The sequence below is a fragment of the Amphiura filiformis genome, chromosome 14 (genome assembly GCF_039555335.1).
Source record: "Amphiura filiformis chromosome 14, Afil_fr2py, whole genome shotgun sequence".
Lineage (NCBI taxonomy): Eukaryota > Metazoa > Echinodermata > Ophiuroidea > Amphilepidida > Amphiuridae > Amphiura > Amphiura filiformis.
Window position 1 is genome coordinate 11,791,750 of NC_092641.1, and position 27,708 is coordinate 11,819,457.

Sequence of the window (27,708 nt, forward strand, 5' to 3'; positions counted from 1 at the left end):
TCCCTCGGCTTTGTTGATAAACAATGATGTCAAGTGGTCTATATACTATAGTTTCATTTCTAATATAATATGCCTTACCATTTCAGAGATGTCTTCCAATGTTTTCCCTTTCACTTCATCTAGTTCACTCTTCAAGGTGGAGACTTTCTCTAACTCCTCCTGGGTGTCATGGTAACCAGCTATACCCTTCTTGGCTTCTACAGCAGCCTGCAAAGGACAAGTCAGATCAATTTCATAAATTTACAAGTATTAAACAGTGATCCTCTGGATGGCTGTGAGAGTTTTAAGGTGAGAAAAATGAGTTCTATCTTCAAGGCGGATACTTGCTCTTACTCCTCCTGGGTATCAATCATGGTATAGCAGCCTGCAAATTAAAGCACTAGTCAAATCAATTTCATGGACATATTATTACGCATGCAGTGATCCTATTGATGGTTGTCAAAGTTTTAATGTGAGAAAACTGAGTTCTATCTTCAAGGCGGATACTTGCTCTTGCCTCTTACTCGTCCTGGGTATCATGGTATAGCAGCCTGCAAATTAAAGCACTAGTCAAATCAATTTCATGGACATATTATTAAGCATGCAGTGATCCTATTGAGCATACTTAGTTCTGAAGTTTTGTAATGTCTATTTTCTTATGTATTTTGTTCTTTTTTAGTTCTCAATATTTTTGCCTTTATCTCAATTTCAAATCTGCTGCCTTTGGCCAAATGGACCAGATTGTGTCACAATCAAAAGTTGATGTGCTGTTGTGCTCCTCACTCTAAACTTGTATATCTCCATAAAACAAAATGTGTGCAAAAATTGTTGAACTCAAAATCTGTCAATGCCCCTTTAAATAAGGTAAAGACAGTATAATTAGTCCATATCAAACTCCAGCCAATCATATTCACTGTACATGATTCAGAGCCTTTGAGTATAGTCTTTTGCACAGATAAATGGTGAATGAATGATACAGTATTCAGTAAGAGCCAGCATGCATGAGGAGGTTGTGTGGTACCTCACTGTTGGGCATACAGAAAGGACATGCTTACGGAAAGGACATGCTTCACAAGTTTACCTACACGCTCACCCATGCATTATATTGCTTTGTGCATGAACTGCAAAGTTTTCGATATGTGGTGCTAGCCTGCCAAAGGGCAACATGGCGGAAGCAAAAAATTCCCTAACATCAACGATAGACAGACATTTTCTGGAGTGTGCAATCTGTCATGGGCCTTTCAATGACCCAAGAGCATTACCATGTCTCCATCCATTCTGTTGTGAGTGTTTGGAAAATTGGGCCAAATCCTGCAGTAATGATAACAGCATTGTGAGCTGTCCTCTCTGTAAAAAGATCTATCAGATTCCAGAAGAGGAAGGAATAAAAGGTTTTCCTGTTCATTTTCTTGTGACTAATTTGCAAGACACTGTTGATAAAGCCAAGCAGGTAGGTATTTTAATTTGCAGTGTACTTTATGTCAAATTTGTAAAAGGGCAACCATAACCAATAATAGGATTAATTTAAATAATTATTATAAACATGGTTGGAATTTTAAAAATGTTGATATACTGTGAATGACATGTACACACTACAGTTTCTGGCAAGAAACACATCAAAGTGACAAGTTCGGTGCTAAAACTACTGGCCCATATAATTATGTGGCTCATTTATGGACCTTATCCTGTAGATGTGCCTTTTGCCCCCAAGGTTAAAGGTCACAGGCCCAGGGGGCTCAAAGGGAAAAAAATGCCACATTTTATTACCAAGGTTGATAAACTTTTAAAAAGATTAGACCATATTTACACTACAGTAAGCCAAAAAATCAAGGTACCAGTTATGTTCACCTCCTGTATATCCTAAACAAAGACCGAAATGTCATAATTGGAACCTGCAGCCAATAGCTGCATCTTTTAGCTCGAATTTAAGACCTCATTCGTTGAAATTGTTCAAGAAATAAAGACACAGCGATCCCAAAACCTAAGGAAGATATCAATGTAAAAGTTGCAGTTTCCTTCATTGCATGCCCTATTGATTTGTACACAAAGCGTTTGTGAACAAGACAAATAGCGCTGCGCTTCCATTGATTGGCACGATATAACTAGCACCGTGCTTTCACTGATTAGAACACAAAAGTGCAACTTTTGATTTTGTTTCTTCATTAGGTTTTAGATCACCGTTTCTTTAATTCTCAACCAATTTCAACAAATAAGGTCTTAAATCCGAGCTAAAGAGTACAGGTATTGACTGCTTGTTTCAATTTTGACATGTATGTCTTTATTTGGGATATACAGGGGTGAACACAACTGGTACCTTAATTCTTTGGCTTACTGTATTTAGCTATAGAGTTGGTATCATATTGATAGCACTCAAGCATCATCTATCTGTGCACATGAGCCCATAGGCTAAATATTATGGGCCCAGTGCCCGAAATGTTAAAACAAAGGGCTTGCCATTTTTCAGTAAATAAAGCAGCTTCATGGCTCTGAGTTGGTAAACTGATAGCATACGAGCAATATACCTTTACATAGATTATGATATATGAGCTCCATATGTCAAATATTATGGACCCGAAGGCCACAAAAGATATTATGGACCCGAAGGCCACAAAAGATAAAAACAAAGGATGGCCATTTCTCAGTAAATACAGATGCTTCATGGCTCTGGTTCGGTACATTGATAGACCATGATAATTTATACATTGGCATTACATCAAAACATTATGTTAACTATTATGGGCTGTTTCTCAGCAAATAAAGCAGCTTCAGGACTCTAGACCACTTGACATGTGACGTCATTCACGGCAGTATGTGCACGAATTATGGCAATTGCCATTGTTCTTTGCCCTGCAGTGTGCGTACGCATCATAATTTGCTCAAGGCACATGCATTTTAAATCGCCCACCACATTTCATGTAGTACAAGAAAGCCATTGAACAGTGTAATGGTTCGTTCAAGCATATCGACAGACCAGTCCCTCGCCTTTGTTGATAAACAATGATGTCAAGTTTGTACACTGATAACATGCAGGTATAGCCATATTTGTGTGCAAATATAAGGCCATCCAGTTCTTATTCTCCTCCACTGCTAATTCACTTTTTGATTATTCTACAGAATAAATCCATTACCAACTACTGTGAAAATCACAAGGGCAAGGAATATGAGTACTTCTGTGAGAATTGTGGCTGTGCTGTCTGTTCAGATTGCTGCATCCTTGATCCTATACATAGAGGACATTCATTCATCCAGCTCAAAGAAGCATCAAAGCGACAGAGCGGTTTCTTGGAAAACCTCACCACTAGAGTTACAACTGTAGAAGGGAAATATGCTGCTATTCTCCAGAAAATCCAGCTGGTAAAGGAGAATCTTGACCAAGATACAGATGCTAAGATACAAGCCATAAATGAAGCAAGGAATGAATTTGTGCAGCGAGTAGACAATCTAATTGGGGCTTACAAGCAAGATGCATACAGTAAGAAAGAAGAAAATGTGAGAGCAATTGAACAGATTGAGGAAATGCTCCAGGTTGATCTAGCCACCTTAAGAAATTCAAGTGAATTAACAAGTGATGTGATCAAGTCTGGTTCTGATTCCAACATCATCTCGCTCTACCCATCATTGTCATCATCACTACAACAACTTGCTGAATTACAACCCACTCCAGTAGATAGTGACCTTGGTGAAATCAAACTAGAGATGCCTCAACTTACTTCAGTTGATTTGCCTTCTTTGGAACAGTTGCTATGTGATAAACTGCATATCACCATTGATTCTAGCCAACAAGTACTAGTGAATAGTCAAGCCAGGAGGTTATTGGAAAAACCAGCAGCAGCGAACACCATTTCAGAAACAGCAAAACACTTGACATCTTCAGCAGCATCAAGGCAAGATAATCTAGGATCCATTGGTAGGCCTGAAGCTTCTGAAGGCCCAAGTTTGAGCTTATTTTCAAGGTTCCGATCTAGCACCAAACCAAGCAACCAGTCCAGCATTGTTAAGCAGTGGAAAGAATGCGGAAAGCTCAAAACTACCCCACAAGTAAAGTTTCCAATGGGTATTGTCATTCATCCTAATGGGGACATTGTTTTGACCAGTATTTCTTCACCTGTGACTGTGTTATCTAGAAATGGTGATCTGAAATATGTCATCAAAGACTCCCCTTCTAAGAACAACAACATTGCCATTACTCCCAGCTGCAACCGATATATAATACCTGGTGAGCAAGGCAAGAATGAATTCCACATATATGACAGTCAAGGTGTCCTAGTCTGTACTACTCCCACATATGATATCAACAATCAGCCATCCAGTCCTAGATCAGTTGCTGTAGATTCAACAGGTAGAATCATAGTAGGATTAAGTTTCAACAGTCACAAGACTGTGTCCCTTCATCAGCCCAATGGAACTTTGATATCCAAGTATGAAACAATATCACCTCCACGCAAGCTAAACTGTACGCCAGATGATAAGCTTATCATATCATTTGAAGACAATACCCTGCAAGTAATGGATCAATCAGGCCACAATGCTAGCATCATTCAGCCTCCTCCTGGTATTCAATCATGGAGGCCTATGTATATGTGCTGCAGCAAACAAGGGGAACTGTTTGTTGGCAACTGGGGTTCTCCTGAAGCTGTGTATAGATATGGGTACACAGGTGGAGAATACAAGTATCTAGACTGCATCACTACGACAAAATACCATCCATATGGTATTGCATTGTCTGCAGATGAACAGGAATTGTTTGTTGTTGATTGTAGGTCAAATATTATTAAAATATTTCAATAAAATCACTATGCAAATATTGGCAGATTATTATTAATGGAAATGTACGATACAAAGTATAAAATGGAGCGCTACAACAAGGAGCAAGGGATCCAAGAAGAAACAAGATAAAGGACCTAAATATGGGAAGAGGTCCGGTTTGCCATTTGTCCCATTTTTAAACATTATATAAAAAGGCATCAATGTGTGTACCTTAAGTAAGTCTTTAGTTATTTGTTATCATTATAATTTGCAAACAATTTTCATGTATGTAGCTTATGTCTCAGGCTTATATTGATGATTAAACTTGGTCAAAGTCAGTAGTGGCATCAGGATTCCTTTCTTGGGGAGGAAGACAATTTAAGGGGGAAATCCAAAAATGTGCCTGAATGTCAAATTCTTCCTGATACTACATGTAGACAAAATAATACTTTCCAACCTCAAAATGGTAAATTTCGTCAAATAGTCGCCCTCGTCAAATAAACGCCCCCACCACTTTTTTCAACCAAGATGTTTCAAAAATGCCGATATTTCCATGCTATCTTGTGTAGTAAGCTTACCAAGTTGCCCACATGGTCGATAATAGTGTCAATAATTGGCGAAAATCTGGATTGGAAACCCGGAAGTGAACCAGAAGTCAGTGTTTCTAGTTCATAGTTCGTAATTTTAGCGTGAGTTTTAAGTTTACCTAAAGATTTTAACGGGAATTATCGTTCTAAAATTGACCTTGAATAAACGCCCCCTTGGGAAAATGTAACGCCCGTTATTTGACTAAATACGGTATATTGAATTGCATTCTGAATACGAGGAATGTCCTTCTGATATCAAATAATTTAGATTTTTTTGTTGAAATTCGAGACACAATACAAATTTTATGACTAATTATCAAAATTTGATATTTTTTAAATTTTTGGTATTTAACATTCCTAAAAAAGAAACTTTATAAATCTAATGATATGTATTGAAAGTGTATGTAGCTGGGATGAAAAGTTTATGATCAATTGAAAAATTTTACCAATGTTGACGATTTAAGATATACATTTTTTCCCCAAAAGACTTAATTTTTTTTGTGTGTTTTGTTTTCAATACGAAAGGTCAAACTTTTTTCAATTGATTGTTGGTTTTTAATCCCAGCTACATACACTTAAATTAAGTACATATCATTGGATTTATAAAGTTTACTTCAAGGACTGTTAAGTATCAAAGTATATAAGCAACACATAAGCGACACGCAAGAAAACGACTAGAGTAATATATTATATATATTTTTTATATTTTCCACATTTTCTCCTTAAACATGTTTAACACGCTTTATTTTTATACGCCCTGCCTGCTTACTTGCCTGTCGCTTATGTGATGCCTGCGTGTTGCTCTGACCACTCACTCGCGCTCGCGTTAGGGCTGTTGATTTTTTTTATTAAAAAAAATGTCAGCATACTGGTATACTGTTCTCTAGTCATGCCATTCATTCATCTAGCAAAGCTGAGCCATCAGTGAAGGCAGCAAAGCTTGGCTGAGCTCAGCATCCATTTTGGCTGTCCTCCCTAATTCTCTTTTTGTTTATTCTACAGAAGAAATCCAGCACCAGCTACTGTGAAAATCATGGGGGCAAGGAACATGAGTACTTCTGTGAGAATTGTGACTGTGCTGTCTGCTCAGATTGCTGTGCTCTTGATCTTACTCATAGAGGTCATTCATTCATCCAGATGAAGGTAGCATCAAAGCAACAGAGCAGTTCCTTGGAAAAACTCACCAGAAGAGTTACAAATGTAGAAGAAAAATACACAATTGCAATCCAACAAATACAGCAGGTGAAGCAGAATCTTGACCGCGATACAGATGTAAAGATACATGCCATAGATGAAGCAAGGAATGAATTTATGCAGCAAGTGGACAATCTAGTTACAGCTTACAAGCAAGATGCATACAATAAGAGAGAGGAAAACGTAAGAGCAATTGGACATATTGAAGAAAAGCTCCAGGTTGATCTAGCCAGTTCAAGAAGTTCAACTGAACTAGCAAGCAATGTGATCGAGTCTGGTTCTGATTCTGATATCATCTCCCTCTACCCATCATTGTCATCATCACTACAACAACTTGCTAAATTGCAACCTACCACAGTAGATAGCAACCTTGGTCAGATCAAACTAGAGCCATCTGAACTGACTTTGCAAGATTTGCAGTTGCTATGTGCTAAACTACATATCACCATTGTTTCTACCCAAGTGTGCCATCAACCTAACACCTTATTGACAAAACCAGCAGTAAAACCCTTACGATCAGCAAGAGAGAAACACTGCCCACCATCAGCAACATCCTTATCGCCGGCAACAGCAAAACCTTTGCCATCATCAACATCATCAGCAGCAGCAACTAAAGTAAACGCAGGAACAGAATCAAGACAAGATCATTTAGAGACCACTGGTAAACCTGAATCTTCTCAACGTCCAAGTTTCAGCTTATTTTCAAGGTCCCATTTATTGTCCAGTACCAAACCTAGTACCCATCAGCATAGTGCTGGTAAAAAGTGGAAAAAATGTAGAAAAATGAAAACTACACCACAAGTCAAGTTTCCAAGGGGTATTGCCATTCATCCTAATGGGGATATTGTTTTGACCAGTCGTTCTGCACCGGTGACAGTGTTGTCTAGGAATGGGGATTTCAAACATGTCATCAAAGGCTCTCCTTCTGATATCTCTGACATTGCCATTACTCCCAGCAACCAATACATCGTACCTGGTGAACTTGGCAAGAAAGAATTCCACATATATGACAGTGAAGGCGTCCTAGTCAGTAGTATTCCTACATATGACATCAATAATCATCCATTAAACCCTAAAACAGTTGCTGTTGATTCAACAGGTAGAATTATTGTAGGATTAGGCTGTGATGGAGACAAGATTGTATCCATTCATCAGCCTGATGGCACTCTGATATCCAAGTTTGAAACAACATCATCTCCACGCAGGCTAACCTGTACACCCGATGATAACCTTATCATATCATTTGATAATTACACCCTGCAAGTAATGGATCAATCAGGTCACAATGCTAGCATCATTCAGCCCCCTCCTGATATTTACTCATGGAAGCCTTGGTATGTCTGCTGTAGCAAAAAAGGGGAACTATTTGTTGGTAACCTTGGTTCTCCTATAGTGGTTTACAGATACGTGTATGCAGGTGGAGAATACAAGTATCTAGACTGCATCACTACGATGGGAAACAGTCCATATGGTATTGCTTTGTCTGCAGATGAACAGGAATTGTTTGTGGTAGATTATTGGTCACAGCGTGTTAAAATATTTCAATAAAATTCACTACGCTAATGAATCTTGGCAGTTTTATTATTTATGGTAAATAACAAAATGAATACAAAGAATGTGTGTAATTTTAAACAAAACAAGAAAAATTGATAATGTGTGACCTTATCATACATTCTTATTCAATGGGTGCGTCTTGTAAAGATTTCACATAATTTGATTGGTTTTCTGGTGCATAATATCTCACAATAGTTGATAGTGATATTAGTCAGGGCGCGCGCCACCACGCAACGGCGGCACGCCTGTTGCTCCTCAATGATCGCGCGATAATGCGTTCGCGTAATACATGTGCGAGAACTAAGAACGCGATTCGGCGGCTTAGATGTTCGTGATGGTTTCGTTCATTTAAAACAACAGGGATGTCCTCACAAAAGTAACTTTATTTTTTTCTGAAAAAAGGCAGTTTTTCTCGCAAAAATTACATTAAAACTGAATAAGAATGAGAATAAAAGATAGGATTTTGTCTTTTGCCTATCCAATATCGTGTCATAATGGATGGGGTGGCCAATATTTTTATCGTAGTGGATACCGGCTGATTCTCTAACTAAAGGGTGGCACGTAAATGAATCTGCAGTTCATATCTGCTACCGTCAGATATTTGCAGTGTGTCAAATCTGCTGAGCCGGGTCCCTATCTACAGATTCAGGTGTCAAAGCATGCCTTTTTACAGTGCCCCAGATTGGTTAATTACATGATATAATCATCTGAGTAACCAATCAAAATCGAGCTTTCAGATCTCTTGGCAATTTTAAGCTTAATCTCCTTCAATCCTACTTACAGTTCTTACCATATCTCTGATTGGCTCCAATCATGATATATAGGGTGCACAACTTATAAGTTCCCCCTAATGCTTTTTGAAATAAATCGAAAATTATCTAACAAAATGCAAAATTGTAAAAAGTTATGAGTAACCTTATTTGTTTTACAAATCTGGGCCAATTTGTAGTGTCACACATCATTGCGTTTGGTCACAATGGTTCATTATGTAAAAAGAGAGGGAGTCTTATAAGTTGCACCTGAGTCCATAGAAGTTAATTGTCAAACAATACAGTATGTTAGGCCTGTGTTTGTAATGGAAATAAAACTTAAAGTCTAGATGTTTAGTAGGGGATGTGTCCTCTTGCACTGTTGACAAGTGCATTGCAACGTCGCCGCATGCAGTTTATTAAATTCCGGACCCGTTGCTGGTCCATGTTGTTGTTCCATACATGTTGGATTGTTCGGGTTAGCTCTTTCAGTGTTATGTTTTCATTGATAAGGTGGTCAACCTCATTTTTAACATACCCCTTCTATCTCAGCCATTTATCATTAAAAAAAGAATTAAACACCTGCTTTGCTTTTGAAAAAGAAGAAGAAGAATACCAAAGATTAAGTTTTCTTTTACAAACACATGAATATCCCTGGCCTACTGTATTGTTTGAGAATTGAGTCCTATGGACTCAGATGCAACTTTTAACACTGTTTAAAACGGTCTCTTTTTTTTAACATAATGAACCATTGTGACTGAACGCAATGACGTGTGATGCTGACATTTGGTCCACAAATAAGGCTACCCATTTCTTTTTACAGGTTTGCATTTCGTTAAATATTTTTCGATTTATTTCAAAAAGAATTTAGCGGGGAATTTATAAGTTATGGACCCTATAGCTATCTTTGTAGCCAATCAAATTGGCTAGTACCATGTGGTTATAACAGTTTATCATCTGGACTTCAGTCTTTTTGCTACTTACCAGATGTTGCCTGATTTGATCATTTCTTTGCTTCAAGATTTCATCTGTCCTTGACAACACTCCATATTCGGCTCTCAACTCGGCCAACTCCTGACGCTTCTTCTTGTACACAGTACTTTTACCACGTAGCTTGTTGACGTAGCGTTTAAACTGCAAACATTTTGAATAATAAAAAAGAGTGAAAGACTCTTAAATCTAAACCAAGACCAGTTCAAGATAGTTTGAGTCAGGAATTGTTTTAGCCTAATTTGTTACAATTGAATCACATAATGAACATAATTGCCAATTTCATTGAAAACAGAAATAATGATTTCATGTGAAATGCATTTGAAATTCTATAAGCGCTTGAATATTTATCTCAGAAAACTGAAGGCCTATAAATAAGGCCAAAAAAACATGTTTGCTTGCCCTCCACCGACCGACCCAAAATTGGTCAAAATCAGGGTCGGCCCTTTTCTTTCCAAAATTGTTTTTTTTTTAGATTTTAGTCTATAATTTTGATGTTTTTTTTATTACTTTTTCTGTGTAAATTTCATTTCAAAGCTAAATTTGGCCAACAACATTTTGTTTTAAAGAAGAAAATCATTACCGTAAACTCATATAATATTTCATAATTTATTATAACTGTCCATTCTTGCATCCATGTTTCCAATAAACTTTGCGCCTTATGCCTGTAAGTATTTAGTTACCCTAATTGAATCTATTTCTATGGTGTCATGCATATTGACGGTTGGAAGTATTGATTTATCTTCCTCGTGACCAATGCCCATTGCCTAGGCCTATACGGTAGTGTGTCATTAAAAAAAAATCCGACCTACTGACCCACCCCAAAAATCCAACTGGAGGACAAGCAATCAATATTTTATTTTAGGCCTAATAACAACATCACTGCTCTTCTCCATCGGACACACACACATATGTGACCATCCATGACGAACCCAGTGCAAAGTAGCAATTTTGAGTTTCTGAGATTATTTAAACAGTGAAAATCTTCATAAAACAAGCTTTAAAATGATATATCACTTGTTCTACTTGTTTGGAAAATAGGTGCTCAAAAGTCAATTTTGCTCTTGAAATTCCTTTGTTTTCTGTAAGGTTTATTGGTCAATATCGCTTAATAAACTCCGGCGACTTTACACTGGGTTTGTTGTGGATGGTCGCATATTGTCCCTTTAGAACACTTCTGAAAGTGCTTTCTATTTATTCCACCGCACTAGGATATTTCACACCCATCTGGCTACCAACAATAACTGCATCAGTATGACTACCCCCAACAGCTGCCCATTTAACACCTGGGTGGAGTGTGATAAGCGAGATAAAGTGTCTTTCCCAAGGACACAACACGTTGGCCCTGACGGGGTACAAACCCACAACCATGTGTTCCCGAGTCAAACACCCTAACCATTAGGCCACTGTACCTCTGTAATGGGCTATTCTTGTTGACATCCATACACTCCCTGTAAGACATGACCTTTATCTCCCACACAGGGGGTGTAGATTTCAAATGGAGTCACACATTCAGGCAACTCCATTTGAAATTCTCACTCTCTGAGTAGGGAATTAAGGTCATGTCTTGAGGTATATGGATTTCAACTGGAATAGCCCAATGAATTTATGCATGAGTTTGAATTACAAAGAGCCTTGTTTAACCCCCTGAGCACTACCTGCCGATCTAACATTGCCTCTGATTGGTCAATTACATGATATCTTTACTTTAATCACCAATCAGAATAGAGCTTTGCAAATAATTCACCCCAATTTTTTTGTGTGGCGAAATTATTCTAACAATGTTGCTGATTGGTCCAATTGATAATGAAAACTTTTTGGCCAATCGGCAGGTAGTTCTCATGGGGTTAAAAATAATATGTCCGTACCTCATCCCCTTTGAGCACCTCTCCTCCCTGAAACCCTTTAGCCGCCTCCCTCTTCTCATCCAGTTCTTGTTGATGTTGCTGCACATCATCCTTGGCATCACTCAGTGTTTCTGCCGCGGCTTCTTTCTTACGCGCAATGATGGAAGCTTGCTGACGGAACAATGCAAATTTGTCGTCTACGGGATCGTTGCGCATCATACGCTTCTCAATCAGACCGTTAACTTCAGCGTTGACAGCTTTTATCTGCAAAAATATGGAGTGAACATTTGCACAGTGCTTTCGTTTTCATTTAAATGAAAAATGATAACACTATGAAAATGTTAAATTATTATGCTTGATACAATTTAATACATCACAAGGATATGACAGAATTACAGGGGTGTGATTCAAAGCTTGTGAAATATCTTGAAAATAGAATAATAATCAATACATAAATTTTGGTCATAAAAAATTCCGAAATCTGGAAGAATCCTGTAGAATCACACCCCTGTGTCAACAGTACCTTTAAGCGGGCACTGATTTATAGGACCAAATTCGACATGGTGCCCTTACTTTGGCACAAAATAGGCTCATTGATTACCTACCTTAAATCCTTTCCCTAACACCAAAGAACTCAAACGTACCTCTTTTGTTCCATCCTGGTTCCTTACCTCCTCATTTATTTGGTCCAAGTCACTTTGGCCCACTGGCTCACTTACTATTTGGGTCTAAATCCCTGCCTTACTTGGCCTAAACCTCTTCCCTCCTACCAAAGAACCCAAACCTCTTTTGTTCCATCCTGGTTCCTTACCTCCTCATTTATTTGGTCCAAGTCACTTTGGCCCACTGGCTCACTTACTATTTGGGTCTAAATCCCTGCCTTACTTGGCCTAAACCTCTTCCCTCCTACCAAAGAACTCAAACCTCTTTTGTTCCATCCTGGTTCCTTACCTCCTCATTTATTTGGTCCAAGTCACTTTGGCCCACTGGCTCACTTACTATTTGGGTCTAAATCCCTGCCTTACTTGGCCTAAACCTCTTCCCTCCTACCAAAGAACCCAAACCTCTTTTGGTCCATTCTGGTTTCTTACCTCCTCATTTATTTGGTCCAAGTCACTTTGGCCCATAGCTGGCTCACTTACTATTTGGGTCTAAATCCCTGCCTTACTTGGCCTAAACCTCTTCCCTCCTACCAAAGAACCCAAACCTCTTTTGTTCCATCCTGGTTCCTTACCTCCTCATTTATTTGGTCCACGTCACTTTGGCCCACTGGCTCACTTACTATTTGGGTCTAAATCCCTGCCTTACTTGGCCTAAACCTCTTCCCTCCTACCAAAGAACCCAAACCTCTTTTGGTCCATTCTGGTTCCTTACCTCTTCATTTATTTGGTCCAAGTCACTTTGGCCCACTGGCTCACTTACTATTTGGGTCTAAATCCCTGCCTTACTTGGCCTAAACCTCTTCCCTCCTACCAAAGAACCCAAACCTCTTTTGTTCCATCCTGGTTCCTTACCTCCTCATTTATTTGGTCCACGTCACTTTGGCCCACTGGCTCACTTACTATTTGGGTCTAAATCCCTGCCTTACTTGGCCTAAACCTCTTCCCTCCTACCAAAGAACCCAAACCTCTTTTGTTCCATTCTGGTTCCTTACCTCCTCATTTATTTGGTCCAAGTCACTTTGGCCCACTGGCTCACTTACTATTTGGGTCTAAATCTCTGCCTTACTTGGCCTAAACCTCTTCCCTCCTACCAAAGAACTCAAACCTCTTTTGGTCCATCCTGGTTCCTTACCTCCTCATTTATTTGATCCAAGTCACTTTGGCCCACTGGCTCACTTACTATTTGGGTCTAAATCCCTGCCTTATACTTGGCCTAAACCTCTTCCCTCCTACCAAAGAACCCAAACCTCTTTTGTTCCATCCTGGTTCCTTACCTCCTCATTTATTTGGTCCAAGTCACTTTGGCCCACTGGCTCACTTACTATTTGGGTCTAAATCCCTGCCTTATACTTGGCCTAAACCTCTTCCCTCCTACCAAAGAACCCAAACCTCTTTTGTTCCATCCTGGTTCCTTACCTCCTCATTTATTTGGTCCAAGTCACTTTGGCCCACTGGCTCACTTACTATTTGGGTCTAAATCCCTGCCTTACTTGGCCTAAACCTCTTCCCTCCTACCAAAGAACCCAAACCTCTTTTGTTCCATCCTGGTTCCTTACCTCCTCATTTATTTGATCCAAGTCACTTTGGCCCACTGGCTCACTTACTATTTGGGTCTAAATCCCTGCCTTACTTGGCCTAAACCTCTTCCCTCCTACCAAAGAACTCAAACCTCGTTTGTTCCATCCTGGTTCCTTACCTCCTCATTTATTTGGTCCACGTCACTTTGGCCCACTGGCTCACTTACTATTTGGGTCTAAATCCCTGCATTACTTGGCCTAAACCTCTTCCCTCCTACCAAAGAACCCAAACCTCTTTTGTTCCATCCTGGTTTCTTACCTCCTCATTTATTTGGTCCACGCCACTTTGGCCCACTGGCTCACTTACTATTTGGGTCTAAATCCCTGCCTTACTTGGCCTAAACCTCTTCCCTCCTACCAAAGAACTCAAACCTCTTTTGGTCCATCCTGGTTTCTTACCTCCTCGTTTATTTGGTCCACGTCACTTTGGCCCACTGGCTCACTTACTATTTGGGTCTAAATCCCTGCCTTACTTGGCCTAAACCTCTTCCCTCCTACCAAAGAACCCAAACCTCTTTTGGTCCATCCTGGTTTCTTACCTCCTCATTTAATTGGTTCGACGTGACTTTGGCCCACTGGCTCACTTACTATTTGGGTCTAAATCCCTGCCTTACTTGGCCTAAACCTCTTCCCTCCTACCAAAGAACTCAAACCTCTTTTGTTCCATTCTGGTTCCTTACCTCCTCATTTATTTGGTCCAAGTCACTTTGGCCCACTGGCTCACTTACTATTTGGGTCTAAATCCCTGCCTTACTTGGCCTAAACCTCTTCCCTCCTACCAAAGAACCCAAACCTCTTTTGTTCCATTCTGGTTCCTTACCTCCTCATTTATTTGGTCCAAGTCACTTTGGCCCACTGGCTCACTTACTATTTGGGTCTAAATCCCTGCCTTACTTGGCCTAAACCTCTTCCCTCCTACCAAAGAACTCAAACCTCTTTTGGTCCATCCTGGTTCCTTACCTCCTCATTTATTTGATCCAAGTCACTTTGGCCCACTGGCTCACTTACTATTTGGGTCTAAATCCCTGCCTTATACTTGGCCTAAACCTCTTCCCTCCTACCAAAGAACCCAAACCTCTTTTGTTCCATCCTGGTTCCTTACCTCCTCATTTATTTGGTCCAAGTCACTTTGGCCCACTGGCTCACTTACTATTTGGGTCTAAATCCCTGCCTTATACTTGGCCTAAACCTCTTCCCTCCTACCAAAGAACCCAAACCTCTTTTGTTCCATCCTGGTTCCTTACCTCCTCATTTATTTGGTCCAAGTCACTTTGGCCCACTGGCTCACTTACTATTTGGGTCTAAATCCCTGCCTTACTTGGCCTAAACCTCTTCCCTCCTACCAAAGAACCCAAACCTCGTTTGTTCCATCCTGGTTCCTTACCTCCTCATTTATTTGATCCAAGTCACTTTGGCCCACTGGCTCACTTACTATTTGGGTCTAAATCCCTGCCTTACTTGGCCTAAACCTCTTCCCTCCTACCAAAGAACTCAAACCTCTTTTGTTCCATCCTGGTTCCTTACCTCCTCATTTATTTGGTCCACGTCACTTTGGCCCACTGGCTCACTTACTATTTGGGTCTAAATCCCTGCATTACTTGGCCTAAACCTCTTCCCTCCTACCAAAGAACCCAAACCTCTTTTGTTCCATCCTGGTTTCTTACCTCCTCATTTATTTGGTCCACGTCACTTTGGCCCACTGGCTCACTTACTATTTGGGTCTAAATCCCTGCCTTACTTGGCCTAAACCTCTTCCCTCCTACCAAAGAACTCAAACCTCTTTTGGTCCATCCTGGTTTCTTACCTCCTCATTTATTTGGTCCACGTCACTTTGGCCCACTGGCTCACTTACTATTTGGGTCTAAATCCCTGCCTTACTTGGCCTAAACCTCTTCCCTCCTACCAAAGAACCCAAACCTCTTTTGGTCCATCCTGGTTTCTTACCTCCTCATTTATTTGGTCCACGCCACTTTGGCCCACTGGCTCACTTACTATTTGGGTCTAAATCCCTGCCTTACTTGGCCTAAACCTCTTCCCTCCTACCAAAGAACTCAAACCTCTTTTGGTCCATTCTGGTTCCTTACCTCCTCATTTATTTGGTCCAAGTCACTTTGGCCCACTGGCTCACTTACTATTTGGGTCTAAATCCCTGCCTTACTTGGCCTAAACCTCTTCCCTCCTACCAAAGAACTCAAACCTCTTTTGTTCCATTCTGGTTCCTTACCTCCTCATTTATTTGGTCCAAGTCACTTTGGCCCACTGGCTCACTTACTATTTGGGTCTAAATCCCTGCCTTACTTGGCCTAAACCTCTTCCCTCCTACCAAAGAACTCAAACCTCTTTTGGTCCATCCTGGTTTCTTACCTCCTCATTTATTTGGTCCAAGTCACTTTGGCCCACTGACTCACTTACTATTTGGGTCTAAATCCCTGCCTTACTTGGCCTAAACCTCTTCCCTCCTACCAAAGAACTCAAACCTCGTTTGTTCCATCCTGGTTCCTTACCTCCTCATTTATTTGGTCCACGTCACTTTGGCCCACTGGCTCACTTACTATTTGGGTCTAAATCCCTGCATTACTTGGCCTAAACCTCTTCCCTCCTACCAAAGAACCCAAACCTCTTTTGTTCCATCCTGGTTTCTTACCTCCTCATTTATTTGGTCCACGTCACTTTGGCCCACTGGCTCACTTACTATTTGGGTCTAAATCCCTGCCTTACTTGGCCTAAACCTCTTCCCTCCTACCAAAGAACCCAAACCTCTTTTGGTCCATCCTGGTTTCTTACCTCCTCATTTATTTGGTCCACGTCACTTTGGCCCACTGGCTCACTTACTATTTGGGTCTAAATCCCTGCCTTACTTGGCCTAAACCTCTTCCCTCCTACCAAAGAACTCAAACCTCTTTTGGTCCATTCTGGTTCCTTACCTCCTCATTTATTTGGTCCAAGTCACTTTGGCCCACTGGCTCACTTACTATTTGGGTCTAAATCCCTGCCTTATACTTGGCCTAAACCTCTTCCCTCCTACCAAAGAACTCAAACCTCTTTTGGTCCATTCTGGTTCCTTACCTCCTCATTTATTTGGTCCAAGTCACTTTGGCCCACTGGCTCACTTACTATTTGGGTCTAAATCCCTGCCTTACTTGGCCTAAACCTCTTCCCTCCTACCAAAGAACTCAAACCTCTTTTGGTCCATTCTGGTTCCTTACCTCCTCATTTATTTGGTCCAAGTCACTTTGGCCCACTGGCTCACTTACTATTTGGGTCTAAATCCCTGTCTTACTTGGCCTAAACCTCTTCCCTCCTACCAAAGAACCCAAACCTCTTTTGGTCCATTCTGGCTCCTTACCTCCTCATTTATTTGGTCCAAGTCACTTTGGCCCACTGGCTCACTTACTATTTGGGTCTAAATCCCTGTCTTACTTGGCCTAAACCTCTTCCCTCCTACCAAAGAACTCAAACCTCTTTTGGTCCATTCTGGTTCCTTACCTCCTCATTTATTTGGTCCAAGTCACTTTGGCCCACTGGCTCACTTACTATTTGGGTCTAAATCCCTGTCTTACTTGGCCTAAACCTCTTCCCTCCTACCAAAGAACTCAAACCTCTTTTGGTCCATTCTGGTTCCTTACCTCCTCATTTATTTGGTCCAAGTCACTTTGGCCCACTGGCTCACTTACTATTTGGGTCTAAATCCCTGTCTTACTTGGCCTAAACCTCTTCCCTCCTACCAAAGAACTCAAACCTCTTTTGGTCCATTCTGGTTCCTTACCTCCTCATTTATTTGGTCCAAGTCACTTTGGCCCACTGGCTCACTTACTATTTGGGTCTAAATCCCTGTCTTACTTGGCCTAAACCTCTTCCCTCCTACCAAAGAACTCAAACCTCTTTTGGTCCATTCTGGTTCCTTACCTCCTCATTTATTTGGTCCAAGTCACTTTGGCCCACTGGCTCACTTACTATTTGGGTCTAAATCCCTGCCTTACTTGGCCTAAACCTCTTCCCTCCTACCAAAGAACCCAAACCTCTTTTGGTCCATCCTGGTTCCTTACCTCCTCATTTATTTGGTCCACGTGACTTTCGCCGCCTCACTCACTTACTATTTGGGTCTAAATCCCTGCCTTATACTTGGCCTAAACCTCTTCCCTCCTACCAAAGAACTCAAACCTCTTTTGTTCCATTCTGGTTCCTTACCTCCTCATTTATTTGGTCCAAGTCACTTTGGCCCACTGGCTCACTTACTATTTGGGTCTAAATCCCTGCCTTTCTTGGCCTAAACCTCTTCCCTCCTACCAAAGAACCCAAACCTCTTTTGTTCCATCCTGGTTCCTTACCTCCTCATTTATTTGGTCCACGTCACTTTGGCCCACTTACTATTTGGGTCTAAATCCCTGCCTTACTTGGCCTAAACCTCTTCCCTCCTACCAAAGAACCCAAACCTCTTTTGTTCCATCCTGGTTCCTTACCTCCTCATTTATTTGGTCCAAGTCACTTTGGCCCACTGGCTCACTTACTATTTGGGTCTAAATCCCTGCCTTTCTTGGCCTAAACCTCTTCCCTCCTACCAAAGAACCCAAACCTCTTTTGTTCCATTCTGGTTCCTTACCTCCTCATTTATTTGGTCCACGTCACTTTGGCCCACTGGCTCACTTACTATTTGGGTCTAAATCCCTGTCTTACTTGGCCTAAACCTCTTCCCTCCTACCAAAGAACCCAAACCTCTTTTGGTCCATCCTGGTTCCTTACCTCCTCATTTATTTGGTCCACGTCACTTTGGCCCACTGGCTCACTTACTATTTGGGTCTAAATCCCTGCCTTACTTGGCCTAAACCTCTTCCCTCCTACCAAAGAACTCAAACCTCTTTTGGTCCATCCTGGTTCCTTACCTCCTCATTTATTTGGTCCACGTCACTTTGGCCCACTGGCTCACTTACTATTTGGGTCTAAATCCCTGCCTTACTTGGTCTAAACCTCTTCCCTCCTACCAAAGAACTCAAACCTCTTTTGGTCCATTCTGGTTCCTTACCTCCTCATTTATTTGGTCCAAGTCACTTTGGCCCACTGGCTCACTTACTATTTGGGTCTAAATCCCTGCCTTACTTGGCCTAAACCTCTTCCCTCCTACCAAAGAACCCAAACCTCTTTTGTTCCATCCTGGTTCCTTACCTCTTCATTTATTTGGTCCAAGTCACTTTGGCCCATAGCTGGCTCACTTACTATTTGGGTCTAAATCCCTGCCTTACTTGGCCTAAACCTCTTCCCTCCTACCAAAGAACCCAAACCTCTTTTGGTCCATCCTGGTTCCTTACCTCCTCATTTATTTGGTCCAAGTCACTTTGGCCCATAGCTGGCTCACTTACTGTTTGGGTCTAAATCCCTGCCTTACTTGGGCTAAACCTCTTCCCTCCTACCAAAGAACCCAAACCTCTTTTGTTCCATCCTGGTTCCTTACCTCCTCATTTATTTGGTCCAAGTCACTTTGGCCCATAGCTGGCTCACTTACTGTTTGGGTCTAAATCCCTGCCTTACTTGGGCTAAACCTCTTCCCTCCTACCAAAGAACCCAAACCTCTTTTGTTCCATCCTGGTTCCTTACCTCCTCATTTATTTGGTCCAAGTCACTTTGGCCCATAGCTGGCTCACTTACTATTTGGGTCTAAATCCCTGCCTTACTTGGCCTAAACCTCTTCCCTCCTACCAAAGAACCCAAACCTCTTTTGGTCCATCCTGGTTCCTTACCTCCTCATTTATTTGGTCCAAGTCACTTTGGCCCATAGCTGGCTCACTTACTGTTTGGGTCTAAATCCCTGCCTTACTTGGGCTAAACCTCTTCCCTCCTACCAAAGAACCCAAACCTCTTTTGGTCCATCCTGGTTCCTTACCTCCTCATTTATTTGGTCCAAGTCACTTTGGCCCACTGACTCACTTACTATTTGGGTCTAAATCCCTGCCTTACTTGGCCTAAACCTCTTCCCTCCTACCAAAGAACCCAAACCTCTTTTGTTCCATCCTGGTTCCTTACCTCCTCATTTATTTGGTCCAAGTCACTTTGGCCCACTGACTCACTTACTATTTGGGTCTAAATCCCTGCCTTATACTTGGCCTAAACCTCTTCCCTCCTACCAAAGAACTCAAACCTCTTTTGTTCCATTCTGGTTCCTTACCTCCTCATTTATTTGGTCCAAGTCACTTTGGCCCACTGGCTCACTTACTATTTGGGTCTAAATCCCTGCCTTTCTTGGCCTAAACCTCTTCCCTCCTACCAAAGAACCCAAACCTCTTTTGTTCCATCCTGGTTCCTTACCTCCTCATTTATTTGGTCCACGTCACTTTGGCCCACTTACTATTTGGGTCTAAATCCCTGCCTTACTTGGCCTAAACCTCTTCCCTCCTACCAAAGAACCCAAACCTCTTTTGTTCCATCCTGGTTCCTTACCTCCTCATTTATTTGGTCCAAGTCACTTTGGCCCACTGGCTCACTTACTATTTGGGTCTAAATCCCTGCCTTTCTTGGCCTAAACCTCTTCCCTCCTACCAAAGAACCCAAACCTCTTTTGTTCCATTCTGGTTCCTTACCTCCTCATTTATTTGGTCCACGTCACTTTGGCCCACTGGCTCACTTACTATTTGGGTCTAAATCCCTGTCTTACTTGGCCTAAACCTCTTCCCTCCTACCAAAGAACCCAAACCTCTTTTGGTCCATCCTGGTTCCTTACCTCCTCATTTATTTGGTCCACGTCACTTTGGCCCACTGGCTCACTTACTATTTGGGTCTAAATCCCTGCCTTACTTGGCCTAAACCTCTTCCCTCCTACCAAAGAACTCAAACCTCTTTTGGTCCATCCTGGTTCCTTACCTCCTCATTTATTTGGTCCACGTCACTTTGGCCCACTGGCTCACTTACTATTTGGGTCTAAATCCCTGCCTTACTTGGTCTAAACCTCTTCCCTCCTACCAAAGAACTCAAACCTCTTTTGGTCCATTCTGGTTCCTTACCTCCTCATTTATTTGGTCCAAGTCACTTTGGCCCACTGGCTCACTTACTATTTGGGTCTAAATCCCTGCCTTACTTGGCCTAAACCTCTTCCCTCCTACCAAAGAACCCAAACCTCTTTTGTTCCATCCTGGTTCCTTACCTCTTCATTTATTTGGTCCAAGTCACTTTGGCCCATAGCTGGCTCACTTACTATTTGGGTCTAAATCCCTGCCTTACTTGGCCTAAACCTCTTCCCTCCTACCAAAGAACCCAAACCTCTTTTGGTCCATCCTGGTTCCTTACCTCCTCATTTATTTGGTCCAAGTCACTTTGGCCCATAGCTGGCTCACTTACTGTTTGGGTCTAAATCCCTGCCTTACTTGGGCTAAACCTCTTCCCTCCTACCAAAGAACCCAAACCTCTTTTGTTCCATCCTGGTTCCTTACCTCCTCATTTATTTGGTCCAAGTCACTTTGGCCCATAGCTGGCTCACTTACTGTTTGGGTCTAAATCCCTGCCTTACTTGGGCTAAACCTCTTCCCTCCTACCAAAGAACCCAAACCTCTTTTGTTCCATCCTGGTTCCTTACCTCCTCATTTATTTGGTCCAAGTCACTTTGGCCCATAGCTGGCTCACTTACTATTTGGGTCTAAATCCCTGCCTTACTTGGCCTAAACCTCTTCCCTCCTACCAAAGAACCCAAACCTCTTTTGGTCCATCCTGGTTCCTTACCTCCTCATTTATTTGGTCCAAGTCACTTTGGCCCATAGCTGGCTCACTTACTGTTTGGGTCTAAATCCCTGCCTTACTTGGGCTAAACCTCTTCCCTCCTACCAAAGAACCCAAACCTCTTTTGGTCCATCCTGGTTCCTTACCTCCTCATTTATTTGGTCCAAGTCACTTTGGCCCACTGATCTACTACTATTTGGGTCTAAATCCCTGCCTTACTTGGCCTAAACCTCTTCCCTCCTACCAAAGAACCCAAACCTCTTTTGTTCCATCCTGGTTCCTTACCTCCTCATTTATTTGGTCCAAGTCACTTTGGCCCACTGACTCACTTACTATTTGGGTCTAAATCCCTGCCTTATACTTGGCCTAAACCTCTTCCCTCCTACCAAAGAACTCAAACCTCTTTTGTTCCATTCTGGTTCCTTACCTCCTCATTTATTTGGTCCAAGTCACTTTGGCCCACTGGCTCACTTACTATTTGGGTCTAAATCCCTGCCTTTCTTGGCCTAAACCTCTTCCCTCCTACCAAAGAACCCAAACCTCTTTTGTTCCATCCTGGTTCCTTACCTCCTCATTTATTTGGTCCACGTCACTTTGGCCCACTTACTATTTGGGTCTAAATCCCTGCCTTACTTGGCCTAAACCTCTTCCCTCCTACCAAAGAACCCAAACCTCTTTTGTTCCATCCTGGTTCCTTACCTCCTCATTTATTTGGTCCAAGTCACTTTGGCCCACTGGCTCACTTACTATTTGGGTCTAAATCCCTGCCTTTCTTGGCCTAAACCTCTTCCCTCCTACCAAAGAACCCAAACCTCTTTTGTTCCATTCTGGTTCCTTACCTCCTCATTTATTTGGTCCACGCCACTTTGGCCCACTGGCTCACTTACTATTTGGGTCTAAATCCCTGTCTTACTTGGCCTAAACCTCTTCCCTCCTACCAAAGAACCCAAACCTCTTTTGGTCCATCCTGGTTCCTTACCTCCTCATTTATTTGGTCCAACGTCACCTTGGCCCACTGGCTCGCTTACTATTTGGGTCTAAATCCCTGCCTTACTTGGCCTAAACCTCTTCCCTCCTACCAAAGAACTCAAACCTCTTTTGGTCCATCCTGGTTCCTTACCTCCTCATTTATTTGGTCCACGTCACTTTGGCCCACTGGCTCACTTACTATTTGGGTCTAAATCCCTGCCTTACTTGGTCTAAACCTCTTCCCTCCTACCAAAGAACTCAAACCTCTTTTGGTCCATTCTGGTTCCTTACCTCCTCATTTATTTGGTCCAAGTCACTTTGGCCCACTGGCTCACTTACTATTTGGGTCTAAATCCCTGCCTTACTTGGCCTAAACCTCTTCCCTCCTACCAAAGAACCCAAACCTCTTTTGTTCCATCCTGGTTCCTTACCTCTTCATTTATTTGGTCCAAGTCACTTTGGCCCATAGCTGGCTCACTTACTATTTGGGTCTAAATCCCTGCCTTACTTGGCCTAAACCTCTTCCCTCCTACCAAAGAACCCAAACCTCTTTTGGTCCATCCTGGTTCCTTACCTCCTCATTTATTTGGTCCAAGTCACTTTGGCCCATAGCTGGCTCACTTACTGTTTGGGTCTAAATCCCTGCCTTACTTGGGCTAAACCTCTTCCCTCCTACCAAAGAACCCAAACCTCTTTTGTTCCATCCTGGTTCCTTACCTCCTCATTTATTTGGTCCAAGTCACTTTGGCCCATAGCTGGCTCACTTACTGTTTGGGTCTAAATCCCTGCCTTACTTGGGCTAAACCTCTTCCCTCCTACCAAAGAACCCAAACCTCTTTTGTTCCATCCTGGTTCCTTACCTCCTCATTTATTTGGTCCAAGTCACTTTGGCCCATAGCTGGCTCACTTACTATTTGGGTCTAAATCCCTGCCTTACTTGGCCTAAACCTCTTCCCTCCTACCAAAGAACCCAAACCTCTTTTGGTCCATCCTGGTTCCTTACCTCCTCATTTATTTGGTCCAAGTCACTTTGGCCCATAGCTGGCTCACTTACTGTTTGGGTCTAAATCCCTGCCTTACTTGGGCTAAACCTCTTCCCTCCTACCAAAGAACCCAAACCTCTTTTGGTCCATCCTGGTTCCTTACCTCCTCATTTATTTGGTCCAAGTCACTTTGGCCCACTGACTCACTTACTATTTGGGTCTAAATCCCTGCCTTACTTGGCCTAAACCTCTTCCCTCCTACCAAAGAACCCAAACCTCTTTTGTTCCATCCTGGTTCCTTACCTCCTCATTTATTTGGTCCAAGTCACTTTGGCCCACTGACTCACTTACTATTTGGGTCTAACTCCCTGCCTTACTTGGCCTAAACCTCTTCCCTCCTACCAAAGAACTCAAACCTCTTTTGTTCCATCCTGGTTCCTTACCTCTTCATTTATTTGGTCCAAGTCACTTTGGCCCATAGCTGGCTCACTTACTATTTGGGTCTAAATCCCTGCCTTACTTGGCCTAAACCTCTTCCCTCCTACCAAAGAACCCAAACCTCTTTTGGTCCATCCTGGTTCCTTACCTCCTCATTTATTTGGTCCAAGTCACTTTGGCCCATAGCTGGCTCACTTACTGTTTGGGTCTAAATCCCTGCCTTACTTGGGCTAAACCTCTTCCCTCCTACCAAAGAACCCAAACCTCTTTTGGTCCATCCTGGTTCCTTACCTCCTCATTTATTTGGTCCAAGTCACTTTGGCCCACTGACTCACTTACTATTTGGGTCTAAATCCCTGCCTTACTTGGCCTAAACCTCTTCCCTCCTACCAAAGAACCCAAACCTCTTTTGTTCCATCCTGGTTCCTTACCTCCTCATTTATTTGGTCCAAGTCACTTTGGCCCACTGACTCACTTACTATTTGGGTCTAAATCCCTGCCTTACTTGGCCTAAACCTCTTCCCTCCTACCAAAGAACCAAAACCTCTTTTGTTCCATCCTGGTTCCTTACCTCTTCATTTATTTGGTCCAAGTCACTTTGGCCCACTGGCTCACTTACTATTTGGGTCTAAATCCCTGCCTTACTTGGCCTAAACCTCTTCCCTCCTACCAAAGAACTCAAACCTCTTTTGGGCCATTCTGGTTCCTTACCTCTTCATTTATTTGGTCCAAGTCACTTTGGCCCACTGGCTCACTTACTATTTGGGTCTAAATCCCTGCCATACTTGGCCTAAACCTCTTCCCTCCTACCAAAGAACCCAAACCTCTTTTGGTCCATCCTGGTTCCTTACCTCCTCATTTATTTGGTCCAAGTCACTTTGGCCCACTGGCTCACTTACTATTTGGGTCTAAATCCCTGCCATACTTGGCCTAAACCTCTTCCCTCCTACCAAAGAACTCAAACCTCTTTTGTTCCATCCTGGTTCCTTACCTCCTCATTTATTTGGTCCAAGTCACTTTGGCCCACTGACTCACTTACTATTTGGGTCTAAATCCCTGCCTTACTTGGCCTAAACCTCTTCCCTCCTACCAAAGAACCCAAACCTCTTTTGGTCCATCCTGGTTCCTTACCTCCTCATTTATTTGATCCACGTCACTTTGGCCCACTGGCTCACTTACTATTTGGGTCTAAATCCCTGCCATACTTGGCCTAAACCTCTTCCCTCCTACCAAAGAACCCAAACCTCTTTTGTTCCATCCTGGTTCCTTACCTCATTTATTTGGTCCACGTCACTTTGGCCCACTGGCTCACTTACTATTTGGGTCTAAATCCCTGCCTTACTTGGCCTAAACCTCTTCCCTCCTACCAAAGAACCCAAACCTCTTTTGTTCCATCCTGGTTCCTTACCTCCTCATTTATTTGGTCCAAGTCACTTTGGCCCACTGGCTCACTTACTATTTGGGTCTAAATCCCTGCCTTACTTGGCCTAAACCTCTTCCCTCCTACCAAAGAACCCAAACCTCTTTTGTTCCATCCTGGTTCCTTACCTCCTCATTTATTTGGTCCAAGTCACTTTGGCCCATAGCTGGCTCACTTACTATTTGGGTCTAAATCCCTGCCTTACTTGGCCTAAACCTCTTCCCTCCTACCAAAGAACCCAAACCTCTTTTGGTCCATCCTGGTTCCTTACCTCCTCATTTATTTGGTCCAAGTCACTTTGGCCCATAGCTGGCTCACTTACTGTTTGGGTCTAAATCCCTGCCTTACTTGGGCTAAACCTCTTCCCTCCTACCAAAGAACCCAAACCTCTTTTGGTCCATCCTGGTTCCTTACCTCCTCATTTATTTGGTCCAAGTCACTTTGGCCCACTGACTCACTTACTATTTGGGTCTAAATCCCTGCCTTACTTGGCCTAAACCTCTTCCCTCCTACCAAAGAACCCAAACCTCTTTTGTTCCATCCTGGTTCCTTACCTCCTCATTTATTTGGTCCAAGTCACTTTGGCCCACTGACTCACTTACTATTTGGGTCTAAATCCCTGCCTTATACTTGGCCTAAACCTCTTCCCTCCTACCAAAGAACTCAAACCTCTTTTGTTCCATTCTGGTTCCTTACCTCCTCATTTATTTGGTCCAAGTCACTTTGGCCCACTGGCTCACTTACTATTTGGGTCTAAATCCCTGCCTTTCTTGGCCTAAACCTCTTCCCTCCTACCAAAGAACCCAAACCTCTTTTGTTCCATCCTGGTTCCTTACCTCCTCATTTATTTGGTCCACGTCACTTTGGCCCACTTACTATTTGGGTCTAAATCCCTGCCTTACTTGGCCTAAACCTCTTCCCTCCTACCAAAGAACCCAAACCTCTTTTGTTCCATCCTGGTTCCTTACCTCCTCATTTATTTGGTCCAAGTCACTTTGGCCCACTGGCTCACTTACTATTTGGGTCTAAATCCCTGCCTTTCTTGGCCTAAACCTCTTCCCTCCTACCAAAGAACCCAAACCTCTTTTGTTCCATTCTGGTTCCTTACCTCCTCATTTATTTGGTCCACGTCACTTTGGCCCACTGGCTCACTTACTATTTGGGTCTAAATCCCTGTCTTACTTGGCCTAAACCTCTTCCCTCCTACCAAAGAACCCAAACCTCTTTTGGTCCATCCTGGTTCCTTACCTCCTCATTTATTTGGTCCACGTCACTTTGGCCCACTGGCTCACTTACTATTTGGGTCTAAATCCCTGCCTTACTTGGCCTAAACCTCTTCCCTCCTACCAAAGAACTCAAACCTCTTTTGGTCCATCCTGGTTCCTTACCTCCTCATTTATTTGGTCCACGTCACTTTGGCCCACTGGCTCACTTACTATTTGGGTCTAAATCCCTGCCTTACTTGGTCTAAACCTCTTCCCTCCTACCAAAGAACTCAAACCTCTTTTGGTCCATTCTGGTTCCTTACCTCCTCATTTATTTGGTCCAAGTCACTTTGGCCCACTGGCTCACTTACTATTTGGGTCTAAATCCCTGCCTTACTTGGCCTAAACCTCTTCCCTCCTACCAAAGAACCCAAACCTCTTTTGTTCCATCCTGGTTCCTTACCTCTTCATTTATTTGGTCCAAGTCACTTTGGCCCATAGCTGGCTCACTTACTATTTGGGTCTAAATCCCTGCCTTACTTGGCCTAAACCTCTTCCCTCCTACCAAAGAACCCAAACCTCTTTTGGTCCATCCTGGTTCCTTACCTCCTCATTTATTTGGTCCAAGTCACTTTGGCCCATAGCTGGCTCACTTACTGTTTGGGTCTAAATCCCTGCCTTACTTGGGCTAAACCTCTTCCCTCCTACCAAAGAACCCAAACCTCTTTTGTTCCATCCTGGTTCCTTACCTCCTCATTTATTTGGTCCAAGTCACTTTGGCCCATAGCTGGCTCACTTACTGTTTGGGTCTAAATCCCTGCCTTACTTGGGCTAAACCTCTTCCCTCCTACCAAAGAACCCAAACCTCTTTTGTTCCATCCTGGTTCCTTACCTCCTCATTTATTTGGTCCAAGTCACTTTGGCCCATAGCTGGCTCACTTACTATTTGGGTCTAAATCCCTGCCTTACTTGGCCTAAACCTCTTCCCTCCTACCAAAGAACCCAAACCTCTTTTGGTCCATCCTGGTTCCTTACCTCCTCATTTATTTGGTCCAAGTCACTTTGGCCCATAGCTGGCTCACTTACTGTTTGGGTCTAAATCCCTGCCTT

The 27,708-nt window shown here is 42.6% G+C and overlaps 2 protein-coding genes across 2 annotated transcripts in view; one reads left to right on the plus strand and one right to left on the minus strand.

Moving 5' to 3' along the window:
- Positions 1-27,708, minus strand: part of LOC140169710 (intraflagellar transport protein 81 homolog) — a 60,644-nt gene that overhangs the window by 10,949 nt on the left and 21,987 nt on the right. The window contains 3 exon segments of the mRNA XM_072193008.1: positions 79-207; positions 9,794-9,943; positions 11,668-11,910. Coding sequence (XP_072049109.1) covers positions 79-207; positions 9,794-9,943; positions 11,668-11,910 — 522 coding nt within the window.
- LOC140169708 (uncharacterized) lies at positions 1,025-5,193 on the plus strand. Its single transcript, XM_072193005.1, has 2 exons — positions 1,025-1,429; positions 3,094-5,193. The coding sequence occupies exons 1-2, from the start codon at positions 1,145-1,147 to the stop codon at positions 4,765-4,767; spliced, it is 1,959 nt and encodes a 652-aa protein (XP_072049106.1). The 5' UTR covers positions 1,025-1,144; the 3' UTR covers positions 4,768-5,193.

Excerpts from the sequence above, each read along its gene's own strand:
- LOC140169708 (XM_072193005.1), top strand. The coding sequence starts at position 1,145 with ATGGCGGAAGCAAAAAATTCCCTAACATCAACGATAGACAGACATTTT. Across the intron at positions 1,430-3,093 it reads CTGTTGATAAAGCCAAGCAG|AATAAATCCATTACCAACTA; the intron begins GTAGGTATTTTA and ends ATTATTCTACAG.